The sequence below is a fragment of the Ranitomeya variabilis genome, chromosome 1 (assembly GCF_051348905.1).
Source record: "Ranitomeya variabilis isolate aRanVar5 chromosome 1, aRanVar5.hap1, whole genome shotgun sequence".
Taxonomy (NCBI): Eukaryota; Metazoa; Chordata; class Amphibia; order Anura; family Dendrobatidae; genus Ranitomeya; species Ranitomeya variabilis.
The window spans coordinates 965,715,087-965,734,031 of NC_135232.1; the positions used below are offsets into that span (position 1 = coordinate 965,715,087).

General features: G+C 39.7%; 1 protein-coding gene across 1 annotated transcript in view; it reads left to right on the plus strand.

Annotated features, from left to right (window-relative positions):
* The window catches only part of FHIP1A (FHF complex subunit HOOK interacting protein 1A), a 432,446-nt gene that overhangs the window by 171,000 nt on the left and 242,501 nt on the right, over positions 1 to 18,945 (plus strand). Inside the window, exon 3 of the mRNA XM_077279318.1 lies at positions 2,880 to 3,095. Coding sequence (XP_077135433.1) covers positions 2,994 to 3,095 — 102 coding nt within the window. The 5' untranslated portion in view covers positions 2,880 to 2,993. The remainder of the gene's footprint in view (positions 1 to 2,879; positions 3,096 to 18,945) is intronic.

Below are 18,945 nucleotides of genomic sequence, written 5' to 3' on the forward strand. Positions count from 1 at the left end.
TGTTTCTATTAGCATTTACGTTCTCAATGTCATAGATATGTTCACGGATTCGTTTCTTGAGAGGACGTATAGTGCTCCCAACATATTTCAGATGACAGGCTGTGCATTCCATAATGTACACCACGTTTTTAGTATTGCAATTGAGAAATGTTTTAATTAAATAAGTATTCTGGTTGGCAGCATCAGAGAAATTGTAACATTTACTCGAAAATTTACACGTTTTACATGCCACAGCACCACATTTATGAAAGCCTTTTATATTGAGCCAATGAGAAGGCTGTGTACGTGGAGTGCTAAAAGAGCTTGGTGAGAGACTAGAGCCCAAAGAGGGTGCCTTTCTGGACACAATTCTGCACCCATTTCTCAGGACTTCAGCTATATCGGGATCCTCTTTAAGGATGATCAGATTATTATTAATAATTTTCTTTATGGAGTTAAATTGGCTACTGTATTGAAAGACTGCAGTGATTGGATTTTGTGGAGGTTGGCTGTGGTTTTCTTTCGTATGAAAACGTGATCGTCGTCCGACGATTTTTTCTGCTCTTTTCAAATGCCAATCACTGTAGCCTCTCTGAACAAGTCTCTCTTTTATGCCCTCAATTTCTTGAGAGTAATCATTTTGTCTGCTACAATTCCGTTTTGCCCTAACCATCTCTCCCACGGGAATACTTTTGATTGTGTGCTTAGGATGGTGACTATTTGCACGCAGTATTGTGTTTCCTGCTGTATTTTTCCGGAAAGTGGAAGTGATAATGGGGGTGTTAGGTATGCCCCTCAATTTCAAATCCAAAAACTCTATGGATATATGGTCGTGCCGTGAAATAAATTTAAGATTAAAAGGATTACAATTAAAGTAATTAGTTAGATCCTGTACGGTAGATACATCGGAGTTCCAAATAAGGATCAAATCGTCGATGTATCTACCGTACCAACATATACAATCTTTAAACGGATTCTCGTCATTATAGATGTAGGATTCTTCCCACCAACTCATTACCAAATTAGCAATAGAAGGTGAATACTTGGCGCCCATTGAGACACCGCTAATTTGCATGAAGTATCTTTGATTGAAACAGAAAAAATTAGTGGTCATAAGAAAAGAAGTGACCTCTATGACATAGGACTGAAGGTCCACAGAGAAATCGCTATATTTTTGCATGTGAAATTTGAGAGCAAATATCGCCACTTCGTGTGGTATAGAGGTGTATAACGAGGTAACATCTGAGGTAATCCAAGAAAAACCCCGGTGCCAGATGAAATCCCTCATGAAATTGAGGACATCAGTACTGTCCCTGAGGTAACCGGGTGTCCTCTGGACGAGAGGCTGGAGGAGCAGATCCAGCCACTCTCCCAGCCTCTCACCCAGAGAACCGATGCCCGAAACAATTCTGCTTAGTTATTATGCTAATAATTTTACCAAGGCGCTCACAGCGGCGCTACACTTTGTTTTGTTAAAGAGAGTTCCCAATTTACCATGCCTTTGAAGATGATTGTTTTACAACTATTTATGAGTCTATAATAGTCTCCAGACCACTCTGAAACTCCAAGAAACCTGTAGCTCTGCTGATTACGAGTCTCACATGTACTATTTAACTGTGAATAGAGCTAACATTCAATAGCACCTATAAAAGTTCGTGTCCTTTTTCTAATAGCTTTCCCTGTACTCAAACAACTAATTAAATCTTCCCCAATAAACTCAATTCTCATTGAGAACAAATATTCATGCATTTACTGCCGTATATTTTCTCTAGTATTGTTTTCTTTTTGTTCAGTGACTGCGTTAACTACGTTATTGCGGTCACACCGGTGCTCTAAAATCTAAAATTGTTACGATAATGAGAGTCTTCAGGTCACTTTCACTTCACTTGTAATTGCTACATGTTGACAATTATTTACGAACCTGACATACCTCTGAGGTGATTCTGGTATTGAAAGAGCTTGTAGCTCTGCCGTCAATGAGCTTCTCCTGCACTTCGCATTTCTGTATATAGAAAGCATTTGCCGACATCCACAAAAGTTCGTGTCCCTCCTTATACCACATTTTTTGTATTAATTGTTTTATTAAATTAAACATTCATTAAATTTAACATAAAATATATCCAAGCTTCAATACCAATGTGTTCCCTGTTAATACATCATATGTTTCGTCCAATATTTGTGATTGCACCAGGTAGATCTTATTGGGATTATTATACCAGTATTTTCTGCAGTTTCAAATGTTATTTTGTATATAGTTCTATATTTATTCAATTATTATATGTGGTTTTTTGTATTTATTGTCCATTTTTTGTCATTTCTTTGTATTCTTTTGTATTTTTCTTGCATTCATTCAGCCGGAACATTTGTCTCGATTTTAAATAGTGCTTGCTGTGTCATGTCCATGTGTATCTACTTTACTGAACTGATTTTTTCAAACTAATCACAATACCGGTGTGACGACCGGATATCTGTATATAAGCATGAGACATGACACACACCAGGTATCATGATTAAGGGTGCCTAGTCACCGGAAACGCGTCGATCTTGGTTTTATCATGCTGATGTCTTGTCCTTACACGCTATTTTGAAGTGAAATAAAGTTACGGATTCTTCACTGCATCGTTGAGCTGGATTCTTCTCCTTTTATGATTGCATAGGCAGTACACACTGTGTTCCTTAGGTGAATATACAGTGTAAATATCTTCTTCTGTTGAATAGAAATCTGCCTGATCTGTTCCTTTATTGTACACGGCATTACCTGGTTGCTAGGTGACATTCAATCCTTATGATCAGACTTCAAGGTCTATCGTGAGTAAGCACAAATCGATACTGTGTGCTTGTATGGAACTGAAAGCTGAGACATTGACTATATGATATGCCTTTGTTCTGTCTCGACACAGGAGCGCTCCAGGTGTAACTATCTTGACACAAAAGTAACATCCAGAATACAATGACCTAAGGAAGACGGACCCAAGCGGAGCATGGCTTAGTGAAGCAAGTCTCCAGAACACATCATGTCACAGATCTTCAGTGTGAGCAAGCCTCCCCAAAGCATCAACCTTCAGGAGGTCGACCCTGAGACGTGTGCTATAGTATTTAAGAACCACTGGGCTCAGGTAAAAGGGATTTGGGAAGAAATCTCTCTTTTGCAGATTGCTCTATGTCGCTTGAATTAAAGCTGTGAATAAGAAAGTGTTAAGCACAGAATATTAAGTAAATCATTGTGTTTAATAATGTCTTTTTGTGTTTCAATTTTTTTTTTTTGCTATAAATCTCATACAAGTGCATAGAAATCTGCATATGCCAAGACAGCCAATTATACACCGAGGAGAGAGCAAAGTAAGATCCTGAAATCATACATAAAATAAAATATTCAACCAGGCTGTGTAACCTCATGCAAACAAGGTATCTAGTCTTATGGTTTCCCGTGGCACACCTGAGGCGCCTAGATTAACTGGATTATAGATTGCCATGATGTTTTTTTTTTCTTCTACCGCATGGAATGACATTGGAATTACTGACAGTAGGTTGACATAACATAAGAAATGCACACAGTAAAAAAAGAAAAAAAACACCCCTGGGATTAATTTTTCTAATATTCTTGTAATATTTTTCTAATGTCTTCCTTTAAAGTGAACCTGTCAGGTCACCCTTACCCTCCAACCCAGCAACATTAAAGTGAACCTGTCAGCAGGATTGTGCACAGTAACCTACAGACCGTGTCAGGTTAGGGGCTCATTTTCACTTGCGAGGAAAACGGACGAGTGCAATCCGATAAAAAATCGGATTGCACTCAGACCAATGTTATTCAATAGGTGTCTTTTCATTTGCGATTTTTTTCTCAGCCGAAATCGGACTGAGAAAAAAATCGCAGCATGCTGCGTATTGCTGCGATTCTCGGACGAGACTCGCCAATGCAAGTCAATGGGTGCAAGAAAAAAATCGCACAGCACTCGCACCATGCGAGTTCTGTCCGATTTTTACGCACCGGTGTCCTTTGAAAAGCCGGTAATTCAGCGCGGTGTACAGTAAAATCACACTGACAGATTAGAATGGAGTAGATATATACACATAGAATGTGTATATATACATATATATATGTCAGTGAGACATCTATATATGTATATTTATATTTAATGCAGCACTAGATAGCATAAAAGCCGCTAATTCAATTGCCGGCTTTTGCTCTCTCCTTCACAAACCCGACAGGATATGAGACATGGTTTACATACAGTAAACCATCTCATATCCCTTCTTTTATTACATATTCCTCTTCACTAATGTAAGAAGTGTCTGTGTGTCAAATTTGGGGGCTCTTGCTATTAAATTAAAGGGTTAAATCGCAGAAAAAATTGGTGTGGGCTCCCGCGCAATTTTCTCCGCCAGAGTGGTAAAGCCAGTGACTGAGGGCAGATATTAATAGCCTAGAGAGAGTCCATGGTTATTGGCCCCCCTGGCTACAAACATCTGCCCCCAGCCACCCCAGAAAAGGCACATCTGGAAGATGCGCCTATTCTGGCACTTGGCCACTCTCTTCCCACTCCCGTGTAGCGGTGGGATATGGGGTAATGAAGGGTTAATGTGACCTTGCTATTGTAAGGTGACATTAAGCCAGATTAATAATGGAGAGGCGTCAATTATGACACCTATCCATTATTAATCCAATAGTACAAAATGGTTAAGAAAACACACACACATAATTACAAAGTCTTTTAATGAAATAAAGACACAGGTTGTTGTAATATTTTATTATTCTCTTAATCCACCAGAAGACCCTCGTTCTGTAACAAAGTAAACATAAAAAATCAACAATATCTCATACCTTCCGATGAGCAGTCACATCCCACGAAGTAAATCCATCTGAAGGGGTTAAATCATTTTACAGCCAGGAGCTGTGCTAATGCACTCACTCGTGCCTGTAAACCCCGGGTACTGAATGGAAAGCAGAGTGATCTGTACTTACATTGAGTCGCGGTGATGCGCCCTCTGCTGGATGTCCTCATATGAACTCGAGCGTGAGAACTTTTCCCAGGTGTTGATTTTTTATTTTTACTTTTTTACAGAACGAGGGTCTTCAGCTGGATTAAGAGAATAATAAAATATTACAACACCCTGTGTCTTTATTTCATTAAAGTACTTTGTAATAATGTGTGTGTTTTATTAACCATTTCGTACTATTGGATTAATAATGGATAGGAGTCATAATTGACGCCTCTCCATTATTAATCTGGCTTAATGTCACCTTACAATAGCAAGGTGACATTAACCCTTCATTGCCCCATATCCCACCGCTACACGGGAGTGGGAAGAGACGGATGCAACGTGTGGCAATGCGTTGCAATGTGTCGCTAATGCAAGCCTATGGAGAAAAAACGCATCCTGCAAAAAAAACGACACATTGCGACGTGCGTCGTACGACGCTAGTGTGAAAGCACCCTTAAATGATACCTTGGTTGATGAAATCCATCTTGTGGTTGTAGTTTAATCTTTATTTGTAGTTTTTAGTTAATAATAATCTCGTGCTCTGGGGCGGTCTGTGGGGGGTCTTCATGTGGTGCTCTGCTTGGGTATTAACCAATATGGCTTCTGACAGGTGCCATTTTGGAGGAGGATATTTTTTTCAGCATACTCAGGAGAAATTGCACAACACAGTTTGTGGTCCACTTTCTCCTGTCACCTTGTAAAAACAAAAAATTGGGGGCTAAAGTGAAAAAAAAAAGTAAAAAAAGTAAACTATTAGTTTTTTCCTTACACATTGTATTAATTCCTATGAAGCACCTGAATGGTATATAAACGTCTTGAATGTGGTTTTGAGGACTTTGAGGGGTGGAGTTTTTAGAATGGTATCACCTTTGGGTATTTTCTGTCATATAGGCCCCTCAAAATCACTTCAAATGTGATGTGGTCCCTAAAAAAAATGGTTTTGTAATTTTGGTTGAAAAATTAGAAAATACTGATTAACTTTTAACCTTTCTAACTTCCTAGCAAAAAAAATAGGTTTAAAAAATTGTGCTGATGAAAAGTAGACATGTTTGAAATGTTATTTAGCAACTATTTTGTGTAACATAGCTCTCTGATTTAAGGGCATAAAAATTAAAGATTGAAAATTGCAAAATTTTCGCCAAATTTCCAATATTTTCACAAATAAACGCTTGTAGTATCAAACAAATGTTACCACTATCACAAAACATCTCAGAATCACTAGGATCCGTTGAAGTGTTCCATAAAGTGACACTGGTCAGAACTGAAAAAATTGGCCTGGTCAGGAAGGCGAAAACAGGCTTTGAGGTGAAGGGGTTAAAACCGAAACCCCCAAAATAATTGTGGAATTGTGGTTTTTCTGCGTTTTCGCCGCACATGGAATTTTTTCCCTTTTTCCAGTACATCAGATGATAAAATGGATAATGTCAAAAGTACAGAACAACTCATGCCAAAAGAAAAACAATCAGTTATGTAAATGGAAAAATAAAAAAAAAAACTCTTGAAAGAAGAGGAGGAAAACATGTAAGCACAAGAATGGAAAATTGCCAAGTTTTCAAAGGTTGAACAGTGTTCTCTGTTCTAACCTAAAATACAGCCATATTAATAATTGTTGGTTCTGGCTCTGTCAAAACTAAGGCCTCATTCGTACATTTGTGTTTAAACATGTATGTGATAAAATGGTACTGTTAAATGGTACTGGTGTCAATCAGTAAATCAGCAGTGAGTCTGTTTTTGCCATCAGTGTGTTATCTAATGTGTTAAAAAGATAATGTTAATAGTGGTCATATAAAAATATAACGGAGACCTCATAAAATTAGAATAAAAGTAACTAGACAAACCCGAAAATAGCCTACTGAATGATGAATGTGATTTTTTTAAAACCATAATTCTATGCAGTATGTAAACTAGGGTACAGGTCATTGAGGGATCAGTGACCTGTCAGAAGCAATACACATGAACACATAATCAGAGCACCACATAAGCCCCCCAAAGGTCGCTCCGAAACACGAGCATATCATTAACTTAAAACTACAAATAAAGATTAAACAACAACCACAAGTTCGTCAACCCAGTTATCATTCTGACCCCTTCATGACATGCGCCGTACTAGATGTGAGCCCACATCTTTCCGAGCACATTCACCCGCAGCTGTTAACCCGTTAAATGCCGCTGTCAAACTCTGACAGTGGCATTTAGCAGGCGCTTCCTGCAAATCCTGCCCATCGTGACCCCATCATGTGATCGCGGGTCACCGATGGGTCGGCGCTCATAGCAAGTGAGCAATTCTGCTACATACAGGCGATCTGATCACCTCCTGAATGTAGCAGAGCCGATCTGACAACTGCAGCTTCTAGTCTCCCATGTAAAAAGTAAAAAAAAAAAAGTTTTTAAAAATATTAAACAAATGAAAATATAAAAGTTCAAATCACCCCCTTTTCGCCCCACTCAAAATAAATCAATTAAAAATATCAAACATACACATATTTTGCATCGCCCAATCTATCAAACTATAAAAAGACTTAATCCGATTGGTAAACAGTTTAGTGGAAAAAAAAGTAAAAACCCCAGAGTTACTTTTTTTTTGGTCACCGCAACATTGCATTAAAATACAATAACGGGCGATCAAAAGATTGCATCTACACCAAAATAGTATAATTAAAAATATCAGCTCGGCACGCAAAAAATAAGCCCTCACCCGGCCCCAAATCCACAAAAATGGAGACGCTACAGGTATGGAAAAATGACATAATTTATTTATTTTTTATCAAACTTTGAATTTTTTTTCAACACTTAAATAAAAAAGAATCTAGACACATTTGGAGTCTATGAGCTCGTAATAAAGTTGAGAATCATAATGGCAGGTCAGTTTTAGCATTTGATGAACATGGTAAAAAAAAAATTCAAAAAACAGTTGTGGAATTGCACTTTTTTTTGCAATTTCACCGCACTTGGAATTTTTTTCCTGTTTTCGAGTACATGATATGGTAAAACCAATGGTGTTGTTCAAAAGTACAACTCCCCCCACAAAAAAAACGGCCCTTATATGGCCATATTGACGGAAAAATAAAAAAGTTATGGCTCTGGGAAGAAGGGGAGCGAAAAACAGAAACGCAAAAACGAAAACGGGCTCCTTCATAAAGGGGTTAATCAGAATCATGGTGCAGACCTGACACAGTCTGTAGGTTACTGTGCACAATCCTGCTGACAGCTTCTCTTTAAGTGATTTGTGCTCGTGACTGATATGTGCATGAAATAGCGGTAAGGGGCTTTTAGATTTTCCCCTTTGTGTTTTACTGTAGTTTTTAGATATAGTCTTTCAGTAGAGAAATCTCTGGGTGCAGACGTTACATCATTACATGAATATCTATATGAATATGTGTCAGACTGAGGGTGCCTAGGACCTACCAGTAATACTGACTGTAGGTTTTCAATGTTCAGCTAAAATGAAAATATTACATAGATCAGGCAGCATGTATCAGCTGTTTTAATACTGTGCGCCAGTGTTAGGCTATGTTTACACGTTGCGTTTTTGCTGCATTTTTTATGCAAATTAAAAGCTGCTTTTTATAGTATCAGCGCAAGCTATGAAATTTTAGAAATCTCATGCATATGCTTAGTTTTTTTCCTGAGTGAACTGGAAAACTGCAGCACGTCAATTCTTTCAGCATTCGGAATCACCGCTCGTACAACAGGGGCGGCAGTTTGGGCGGAGTATCTGCTGTGTCCAAAGCCCTACATTTCCTGACCATAGAAACATAGCTTAAGGGTATGTGCACACATTCAGGTTTTTTCGCGGTTTTTTTCACATTTTTTCGCAGTAAAAACGCTATAGAAACTCATTAAAAACGCATGCATTATGCATCCTATCATTTAGAATGCATTCTGCAATTTTTGTGCACATGATGCGCTTTTTTCCGTGAAAAAAAAACGCATCGCGGTAAAAAAAGCAGCATGTTCATTAATTTTGGGTTTTTTTCACGTTTTTCCCGCTATATAAAAAATGCATCAAAAACGCGGTAAAATCGCGGTAAAAACGCATGCGGATTTCTGGCTTAAATGTCCGGTTATTGTCAGAAAAATTTCTGCCAGAAATCCTGACGTGTGCACATAGCCTTACAATGAAAGTGTTCAATTACAAAGTAGCTGGAGGACAATGAGGAATCAAGCAATAGATAATACATTTGTATCGCCTCTCTAAGGGTACTGTCACACAGTGGCACTTTGGTCGCTACGACGGCACGATCCGTGACCTTCCAGCGATATCCATACGATATCGCTGTGTCTGACACGCTACTGCGATCATGGACCCCGCTGAGAATCGTACGTCGTAGCAGATCGTTTGAAACTTGCTTTCACTTTACGGCGGCACTGAGTCAGAGCGGGAAGCAGACTGCGAGGGACCTGACGGACACCGGAATGTGAGTATGTACGGTTTGTTTTTTTTTACTTTTACGCTGGTAACCAGGGTAAACATCGGGTTACTAAGCACGGCCCTGTTTACCCTGGTTACCCGGGACCTCGGCATCGTTGGTCGCTGGAGAGCTGTATGTATTGATTATTTTCTATTATGGCATAAAAGTTAAAACTTGCTAAAAAGGACACAGACATCAGGATAAGGTGAACTGCAACATTACAGGGTTATTCCCATCTTCATTGATGAGTGTTTTTGGATAGAGTTTAAACAACAAGCATTTTTGTAATTTACAGTCTATTTGGACTGTTCTTGTGATATTAAGGCTATGCCACAATGAGCTTTTGGTGAATTTTTGACTCTGCATAAAAAAAACACAGCATCTTACAGATCCTGCAAAGTGGATAGGAGTTATAGAGATCTCCAGCCCACTGTGCTTTTATTTTACTCAGCGTAAACTGCCTGCGGTGCGTGTTTCAAATCCCCAGCATGTCAATTTCTCTTGCGGGTATGCTGAGTTTTCTGTGCAGATTTTCTCCATAGTCTTGCATTAAATGCAGAAAATCTGCACGTGTGTTTTTAGTGTTTTTCCGCAACAGTAATGCATCAAAAACTCATGTAATCCACACCCAAGTATATCAATAAAGTTTTATCAAAGCCAAATACAAGAAAGTATAAAAATAAAGTAACGTTATTTAAAGCATTACACACCAAAAGAGGCAAAAAGCGCAGTGTAAAAAACACAAAAAAATGCATGTTAAAAAAATACACACAAAAACACAATGAAAAATTGCAAGTTACATAATTTAAATAGGTGCAGACAAACCAAAAGCTCATTGTGGGAATGTCACCTATAAGGCTGCCGTCACACATTCAGTATTTGGTCAGTATTTTACCTCAGTATTTGCAAGCCAAAACCAGGAGTGGGTGATAAATACAGAAGTGGTGCATATGTTTCTATTATACTTTTCCTCTATTTGGTCCACTCCTGGATGTGGCTTACAAATACTGATGTAAAATACTGACCAAATACTGCTAGTATGACGGCAGCCTAATACTTCTCTTTTGTTTCTAGCTTGTTGACCAGGAGCTCAACCACCACTCCCATCTAGCTTTTAAGCTCTTTACTGAAGCTGGCCAGGATTAAGCAATAAGGGCAAAGTCATGTGGCCGTATTACTTGCATGAGGTTCGTATCGCAATCCTTGGTCTGGCTGTCGGATCTCCTGTCCTGAGCTTGACAGCATCTATTTCTATACAGCTCTCACGCTCAGGTGAGGAGAGCTGACAGCCAGTCCGAGGATGACATGTGATCCTTGTGTGAGTAATAAGGCCATCTGACTGTGCTTCAATGATCCCACCCAGCTTCAAATTAGTGCTTATAATCTCAATAAAAAAATAGCTTGTAAGCATTGTGCATGTTCAGCCACCGCTGCTAAGCAGCAGTCACCTAAGCAATTACCTGTGTACCTAAGAAAAGCATCAAAGGGGTAGTCTCAAGTTGTATCTTCCACAGCTCATAGCTGCACAGTCTAATTACATTCTCCTTGTTTCTGGCAGGGCAGCCACTCCTTTAATGATAGAGCTGTAGTGCTATATTTACACATAGGATTTTTTCTGCAGCCAAAACCTGCTCTCTTGGCACTAAAAACACTGCATTCACTTTTCAGCATGTTGGCAGTTTTTGTCGCATATTTTTTGGTGCATTTTAATGAGGCAGATTACATGTATTCTTTGTCTACAGTACATGTTTAACCCCTTCACCCCGAAGCCTATTTTCACCTTCCTGACCAGGCCAAATTTTTCAATTCTGACAATTGTCACTTTATGTCTTTAGGCCTGGACAGAAATGATGGTACCCCTGAAAATAATGTGACAAAAGAAACATGTTAAATCAAGGTGTGTCCACTAACTAGCATCACAGGTGTCTACAATCTTGGAATCAGTGAGTAGGTCTGTGTATAGGGCTACCGATACTCACTGTGCTGTTTGGTGACATGGTGTGTATCACACTCAGCATGCACCAGAGGAAGCAAAGAAAAGAGTTGTCTTTGTCTAATAGGAGATTAGAAAGAAAATTATAGACAAACATGTTAAAGGTAAAAGTTATAAGACCATCTCCAAGCAGGTTGACGTTCCTGTGACTACAGTTGCACATATTATTCAGAAATTTAAGATCCATGGGCCTGGAGCCAACCTCCCTAGGTGTGGCCACAGGAGGAAAATTGATGACAAATCAAAGAGATGGATAATACAAATGGTAACAAAAGAGCCCAGAAAAACTTCTAAACAGATTAAAGGTGAACTTCAAGCTCAAGGAACATCAGTGTCAGATCGCACCATCCGTCGTTGCATGAGCCTAAGTGTACTTCATGTGAGACGACCAAGGAGGACACTATTGTTGAAAAAAAATCATAAAAAAACAGACTGAAATTTGCCAAACTACATGTTGACAAGCCACAAAGCTTCTGGGAGAATATCCTATGGACAGATGAGACAAAAATGGAACTTTTTGGCAAGGCACATCAGCTCTATGTTCACAGACAGAAAAATTAAGCATGTAGTGTAGTAAAGCACGGCACTCTGGGTATCTGGGAGGTGCTCAAGTTAGGTATCCAACCCGTGGTACATAAGCAATAATATACTTGGCACTCAGGAGAACTTTGTAGTGAAGTAAAACATGATTTATTCAGTGCATCCAGTTCAACATGAACGTTTTTGGTCCCAACATAGGACCTTCATCAGACAGGATATTTGAACACTGCAATACATATATAAACAGACAAATTGCAAAAAACACGATGCACATTAAGGTTACAATGCATTCTCTTTAGAAGTATATGACACAAAGAAACCAAACATCACTAGTAGATTTACCAAAGAAACACAACAATGGTGACGGATTTGGTGAATCCTGATTTGGTGAAACGTGAGTGGTGAGTTTCATAGTAGAAATACAGCAGACTGTGAATGTGTTGATGAAGGGGTTACGACAAGACCACCATGCTTAGGCCTGGGTGGTGGCCCGCCAGAGTGGGGAGTTACTGGTGAGAATGCCCCAGGATCATGCGGGGTAAGCTGCCTAAAATACAAGAACACAGATGCATAACGTATGTGACAACATCAGACAGCACGTGAAGGAATGTACAGATATCAAGCTGCCAAAATTGAGAGTAAGTGCTAGAGTATAGCATAAGGTCACCCTGATAAGTGGTGACCCTGAAAAGTGACCATCTGAGCTGCCTCAGGGTTATAGTGGGTGGTGTGGCTATTAAACCCCTGGTGGTATGATGAGGGTAGGCGAGAACTGTCCCCCAAGAAAATAACACAGTCCCTACTGTGAAACATGGAGGAGGCTCTGTTATGTTCTGGGGCTGCTTTGATTCATCTGGCACAGGGTGTCTAGAATCTGTGCAGGGTACAATGAAATCTCAAGACTATCAAGGGATTCTAAAGAGAAATATGCTGCCCAGTGTCAGAAAGCTTGGTCTCAGTCTCAGGTCATGAGTCTTGTAACAGGATAATGATCCAAAACACACAGCTAAAAACACCCAAGAATGGCTAAGAGGAAAACATTGGACTATTCTGAAGTGGCCTTCTATGAGCTCTGACCTAAATCCTATTGAGCATCTTTGGAAAGAGCTGAAACATGATGTCTGGAAAAGGCAACCTTCAAACACGAGACAACTGGAGCAGTTTGCTCTTGAGGAGTGGGCCAAAATACCTGTTGAGAGGTACAGAAGTCTTATTGACAGCTACAGGAATCGTTTGATTGCAGTGATTGCCACAAAAGGTTGTGCAACAAAGTATTAAGTTAAGGGTATCATCATTTTTGTCCAGGCCTATTACATGAGTTTTATTTTTTTTTATTCTGTGGAAGCATAATTGAAAAGCAATGTCTGTCTTTCATTTGTTCATTTTCATAGATTTTTTATTTATTATTACTTTTGTTAGATTCAAGTTATTTCTGTGACCATTGAGGGTTTTTCTGTTAGTAAACGAGAGGTACCAACAATTTTGACCACATGTGTATTGATCACCCATAGAGTATTCCATGGTCTGGTCAATTGGTTGTTACAAAAGCCTCAAAAAACTTGTTCAAAATGTATCGGTGTCATAGTGCTCACCCATAGGGTATTACATCTTCTTGAGTACATTTAGTTGCTATATAAGCCTCCAAAAACTTGTTGAAAATGTATTCAATATTATACTGTTCACCAATAGGGTATTACATCTTTTTTGGTACATTTTGTTGCTATATACCCTTCAAAAAACTTGTTCAAAATGTTATTGTTATTATATTGCTCACCCATAGGGTGTTCCATGGTCTGGATTACATTTTGTTCATATATAACCCTCAAAAAAAGTGTTAGGCACATGTAATATTCGCTGCTCCCTTGTGAATCAACTCGCGCAGCTTCAGCACCGAGGTGATGGACAGCAGGTGCAGTGAATATTACATGAGGCTAATGAGCGGGAGCACAGGACCTCCTGCTGTCTCTGCAGCCCGCAGCCAGCCTATCCCAGCCCCCTGACACCACTCCAGAGCTGCTCCCCCGCTTCTACAGTACAGCACACAGATTCGGATTATAAGACGCACCCCCCACTTTCCCCAAAAATTTGGGGGAACAAAAGTGCGTCTTATAATCCGAAAAATACGGTAACCCTCAAAAAAAGTGTTAAAAATGTATAGTTATTATATTGCTCGCCCATAGGGTATTACATCTTCTTGGGTACATTTTGTTGGAATATAACCCTCAAAAAATTTGTTAAGATATATCTGTATCATATTGCTCACCCATAGGGTATTACATCTTCTTGTGCACATTTCGCTGCTATAAAAGCAACAAAAAACTTGTTAAAAAAATTATCAGTACTATATTGATCATCCATGCAATATTCCATGGTCTGGACTACATTTTGTTGGTATATACCGTATTTTTCGCTTTATAAGACGCACCTGATTATAAGACGCACCCCCAAATTTGGTGAAGAAAAAAATAATTTTTATGTTAAATGGGGGTCTGTGTTATAATGCCAGTGTCTGTCTTACAAATCATATGTCCCTCATCCTGGTATCTGTATAACCCCCATCCTTGTGCTGGCACATGCCCCCCCTGTGCTGCTGTCAGGCACATGCCCCCCTGGTCACTATAAGCCCCCCCTGGGTCACTATATGCCCCCTGTTCTGCTGGCAGGCACATGCCCCCCTAGGTCACTATATGCCCCCTGTGCTGGCAGACACTTGCCCCCCTGGGTCACTATATGCCCCCCTGTGCTGGCAGACACTTGCCCCCCTGGTCACTATATGCCCCCCTGTGCTGGCAGGCACATGCCCCCCCGGACACATTATGCCCACCTGGGTCACTATATGCCCCCCTGTGCTGCTGGCAGGCACATGATAAAATAACAAACACTTAACTCGCCTTCTGATGATGGCTCCGTGCTCACAGCTCCTCGGTTGTGCTTCCTGTTTCCTAGGCATCGGATCATGTGACCTGGGCACACAGTGATGTCATCACTGTGCTGTGCCAATCACATGATCGGATGTCAGCACAGACACAGGAAGAGCCACGGGGGAACTGGGAGCATGGAGCCATCATCAGAAGGTGAGTTAAGTGTTTGTTATTTTATCATGTGCCTGCCAGCAGCACGGGGGGCATGTGCCTGCCAGCAGCACGGGGGGCATATAAGAGTGACCAGGGGGCCATATCCATGATGGGAGGGGGGAGATGCAGGCACATGTAATATTCGCTGCTCCCCTGTGAATCAACTCGCGCAGCTTCAGCACCGAGGTGATGGACAGCAGGTGCAGTGAATATTACATGAGGCTAATGAGCGGGAGCACAGGACCTCCTGCTGTGTCTGCAGCCCGCAGCCAGCCTATCCCAGCCCCCTGACACCACTCCAGAGCTGCTCCCCCTCTTCTACAGTACAGCACACAGATTCGGATTATAAGACGCACCCCCCACTTTCCCCCAAAATTTGGGGGAACAAAAGTGCATCTTATAATCCGAAAAATACGGTAACCCTCAAAAAAGGTGTTAAAAATGTATAGTTATTATATTGCTCGCCCATAGGGTATTACATCTTCTTGGGTACATTTTGTTGGAATATAACCCTCAAAAAACTTGTTAAAAGATATATCTATCGGTATCATATTGCTCACCCATAGGGTATTACATCTTTTTGTGCACATTTCGTTGCTATAAAAACCACAAAAAACTTGTTAAAAAATTTATCGGTATTATATTGATCATCCATACAATATTCCATGGTCTGGACTAAATTTTGTTGGTATATAACCCTCAAAAAAAGTGTTAAAAATTATAGTTATTATATTGCTTGCCCATAGGGTATCACATCTTCTTCGGTACATTTCGTTGGAATATAACCCTCAAAAATGTTTTAAAAGATTTATCGGTATCATATTGGTCACCATAGGGTATTACATCTTCTTGTGTACATTTCATTGCTATAAATGCCTCAAAAAAATTGTTAAAAAATGTATCTGTGTTATATTGCTCATCCATGAAGAATTACATTTTCTTGGGTATATTTTGTTGCTATATATGCCTCAAAAAACTTGTTAAAAAATGTATCGGTATTTTTTTGGTCTTTTGTCCTTTTATCATGTCAGCCATGTCTTTTTCTATTTTATTGTGTTATTCAAAGAGTTTGTCCAGTGAAGTCAAGTTATCACCTATCCGAGGAATAACTTGTAGACCAGATGGGATTCCGATTGCTATGATGCTAACAAATCGGCATTTTCCTCTCCATTAAAATAGATCTGCAGTGTGTATGCCAGACCACCCCTCCATTCATTCTCTGCGAGACTGCTAAGATCAGCAATCAGGTTTTTCCAACATAGAAAATTAGTGAAGCGGCAGTTGAGCATGAACAATACTGCGCTATTCTAAAGGAGATAAAAGTGCACTCTTTTGCCAATAGTTGTAGGTCCCAGCTGTCAGACCCCATTTTTTATAAGTTACTTAATTTCACTGGACATCCCCTTCAAGGTATTTTTATAGAACATTTTAGATTATTGGTGAAACGTTACACCCACTGCTGCCTTTTTTATATTATTTTTATGCTGTTTACCACTTACCATAATTGACATAACACATCTATGAACATGGGGTTATTAAAAATTATTTTTTTTACCATTTAAGAGACCCTGATTTAAGATAAATTGCGGTAATTTTTTAAAGAATTTAGGAAGGCATTAGTCATACAGAGCATATCATGGCAGTCTGGGGCATTGTTTTTAGCCATTTGTCTAGTAAGTGGGTGCTACAGTATATGGGACTTTTCATTTTGAAGATTTGCTTTGTAGACCTTAATTGATTTCGTTATATGCTCAAAATTCCTTCAAGCATTAATCAGCATTAATACATCTCTACTGTTGTATTTTGCTGTAGTATTTTACCTGTACTCTTGCAGTGGAGAAACTTCACTGTGCCAGTTGTACATAAATATGTATAACTATTTATAGGAATCTCATTGACATTTGTCATTTGTAAGTTGTGCATTTATTCGCTTTGCAGTCTATGTTGTTTTTTAACTGCGGTGTTCCCTTTGTTAGATACTTTAGTTATTTTCCCCTTTGTTTCACTTTACTTAAGTGAAAAATGCAACAAATTTACAGTTACAAATTTATTGTTAGGTCGTGCCTTTGGATTTTTAAAAAGATGCCCAATTTGCCTTTATTTCAGTTTTCCTTCCATAATGTGTTCTAGGCCAAAAAAATAAGATATATTAATGGGGCGCATAATTATAATTTACTGTTGTCTGTTAATTTAAATTAGCAATGAAGAAATTTTAGTCAGTTTTATTTTTTTTGCAGTTTTTAATTATTGCATGAGCAGAATCACACGTACACATAAGTATTATAGGATAAGCTAAATGGATACATGGTGTGGAGGGAGATCGAGGTAGGCTTATGCGTAGTGGAGATGGTAATGCAGCACAGCAGATGTTGGGCTTGTTAATCACAGCGCATCCAGTACAAAATCAAAATCATTTTTATGAATTTATGTAACAAGGGATTTTACAGCAGATAAAAGGTGATTTATCGTGAAATTAACCCGAGCAAAACACCAGACGTGGTTAAAAATGTAATTAAAATAATGCAGTATTCACTGGTAACAGTAACTTTATATACACTGCTCAAAAAAATAAAGGGAGCACTTAAACAACACAATGTAACTCCAAGTCAAATCACACATCAACCTATCCAGTTGTGAAGTAATACTGATTGTGAATCAATTTCTCCTGGTGTTGTGCAAAGGGAATAGACAACAAGTAGAAATTATAGGCAATTAGCAAGACAACCCCTATAAAGGAGTGGTTCTGCAGGTGGTCACCAGAGACCATTTCTCTGTTCCCATCCTTTTTGGCTGTTGTTTTGGTCACTTTTGTATTTTGTCATTGCTCACACCCCTGGAGGTACAATACAGTAGCTTGAGGCGGTGTATACAACTCACAAAAGTTGCTCAGATAGTGCAGCTCATCCAAGATGGCACATAAATGTGAGCTGTGGCACAAAGGGTAGCCCTGTCTTTCAGCACTGTGTCCAGAACATGGAGCAGATACCAGGTGACAGGCCAGTACTCCAGGAGAAGTGGAGGGCAACAACCCAGCAGCAGGACTGCTACCTCCATCTTTGTGCAAGGACGAACAGGAGGAGCAGTGCCAGAGCCCTGCAAAATTACCTCCAGCAGGCCACTAACAGCCATGTGTCTGCTCAAACTGTCAAAAACAGACTCTATGAGGGTAATATGAGGGCCCGACATCCACAAGTGGGTGTTGAGCTTACAGCCCAACACTATGCAGGGCAGTTGGCATTTGCCAGAGAACAGCAAGATTGGAAGATTCAATATTGGCGCCCTCAGCTCTTCGCAGATGAGAGCAGGCTCACACTGAGCACGTGACAGAGTCTGGAGATGCAATGGAGAATGTTCTGATGCCTGCAACACTCTCCAGCATGACCGGTTTAGCAGCAGGTCAGCAATAGTGTGGGTATTGGGAGGCATTTCTTTGGAGTGCCGCACAGATCTCCTTGTGCTAGCCAGAGGTACCATGACTGGCATTAGGTACTGGGATGAGATCTTCAGACTGGGAGGAGATCCCTCAGGAGAACATCCACAGCCTCATCAGGACCTTGCCCAGGCATATGTCTATGTGGACAGAAAACTAAAAGAGTTATGGTTCTGGGAAGAATGGGAGGGAAAACAAATCTGCAAAAAAATGGAAATAGGCCCAGTCATGATGGGGTTAATAGGGCACTCTATAACAGACTAATGGAAAATAGGAGACCCATTCTTGCATGGAAGCCTTTTGTTGTCTCACCACCGATAAGCAATCTTTATAAATCAAAATCAAATGGAAATGCAAATCTAACTGTCATCTAGAGAGACATGCATAATTGTCTTTGTGCCAACAGTATTGTGCAAATAACTGAGACATAAAATTTGAACAGCGTCTTTAATCAAACTTTTTTTTCACTGATCCTAGTTATTGAAAATGTTCACTGAAGCTTTATTGTAACCCGAGTGTCCCAAAATAATTGAA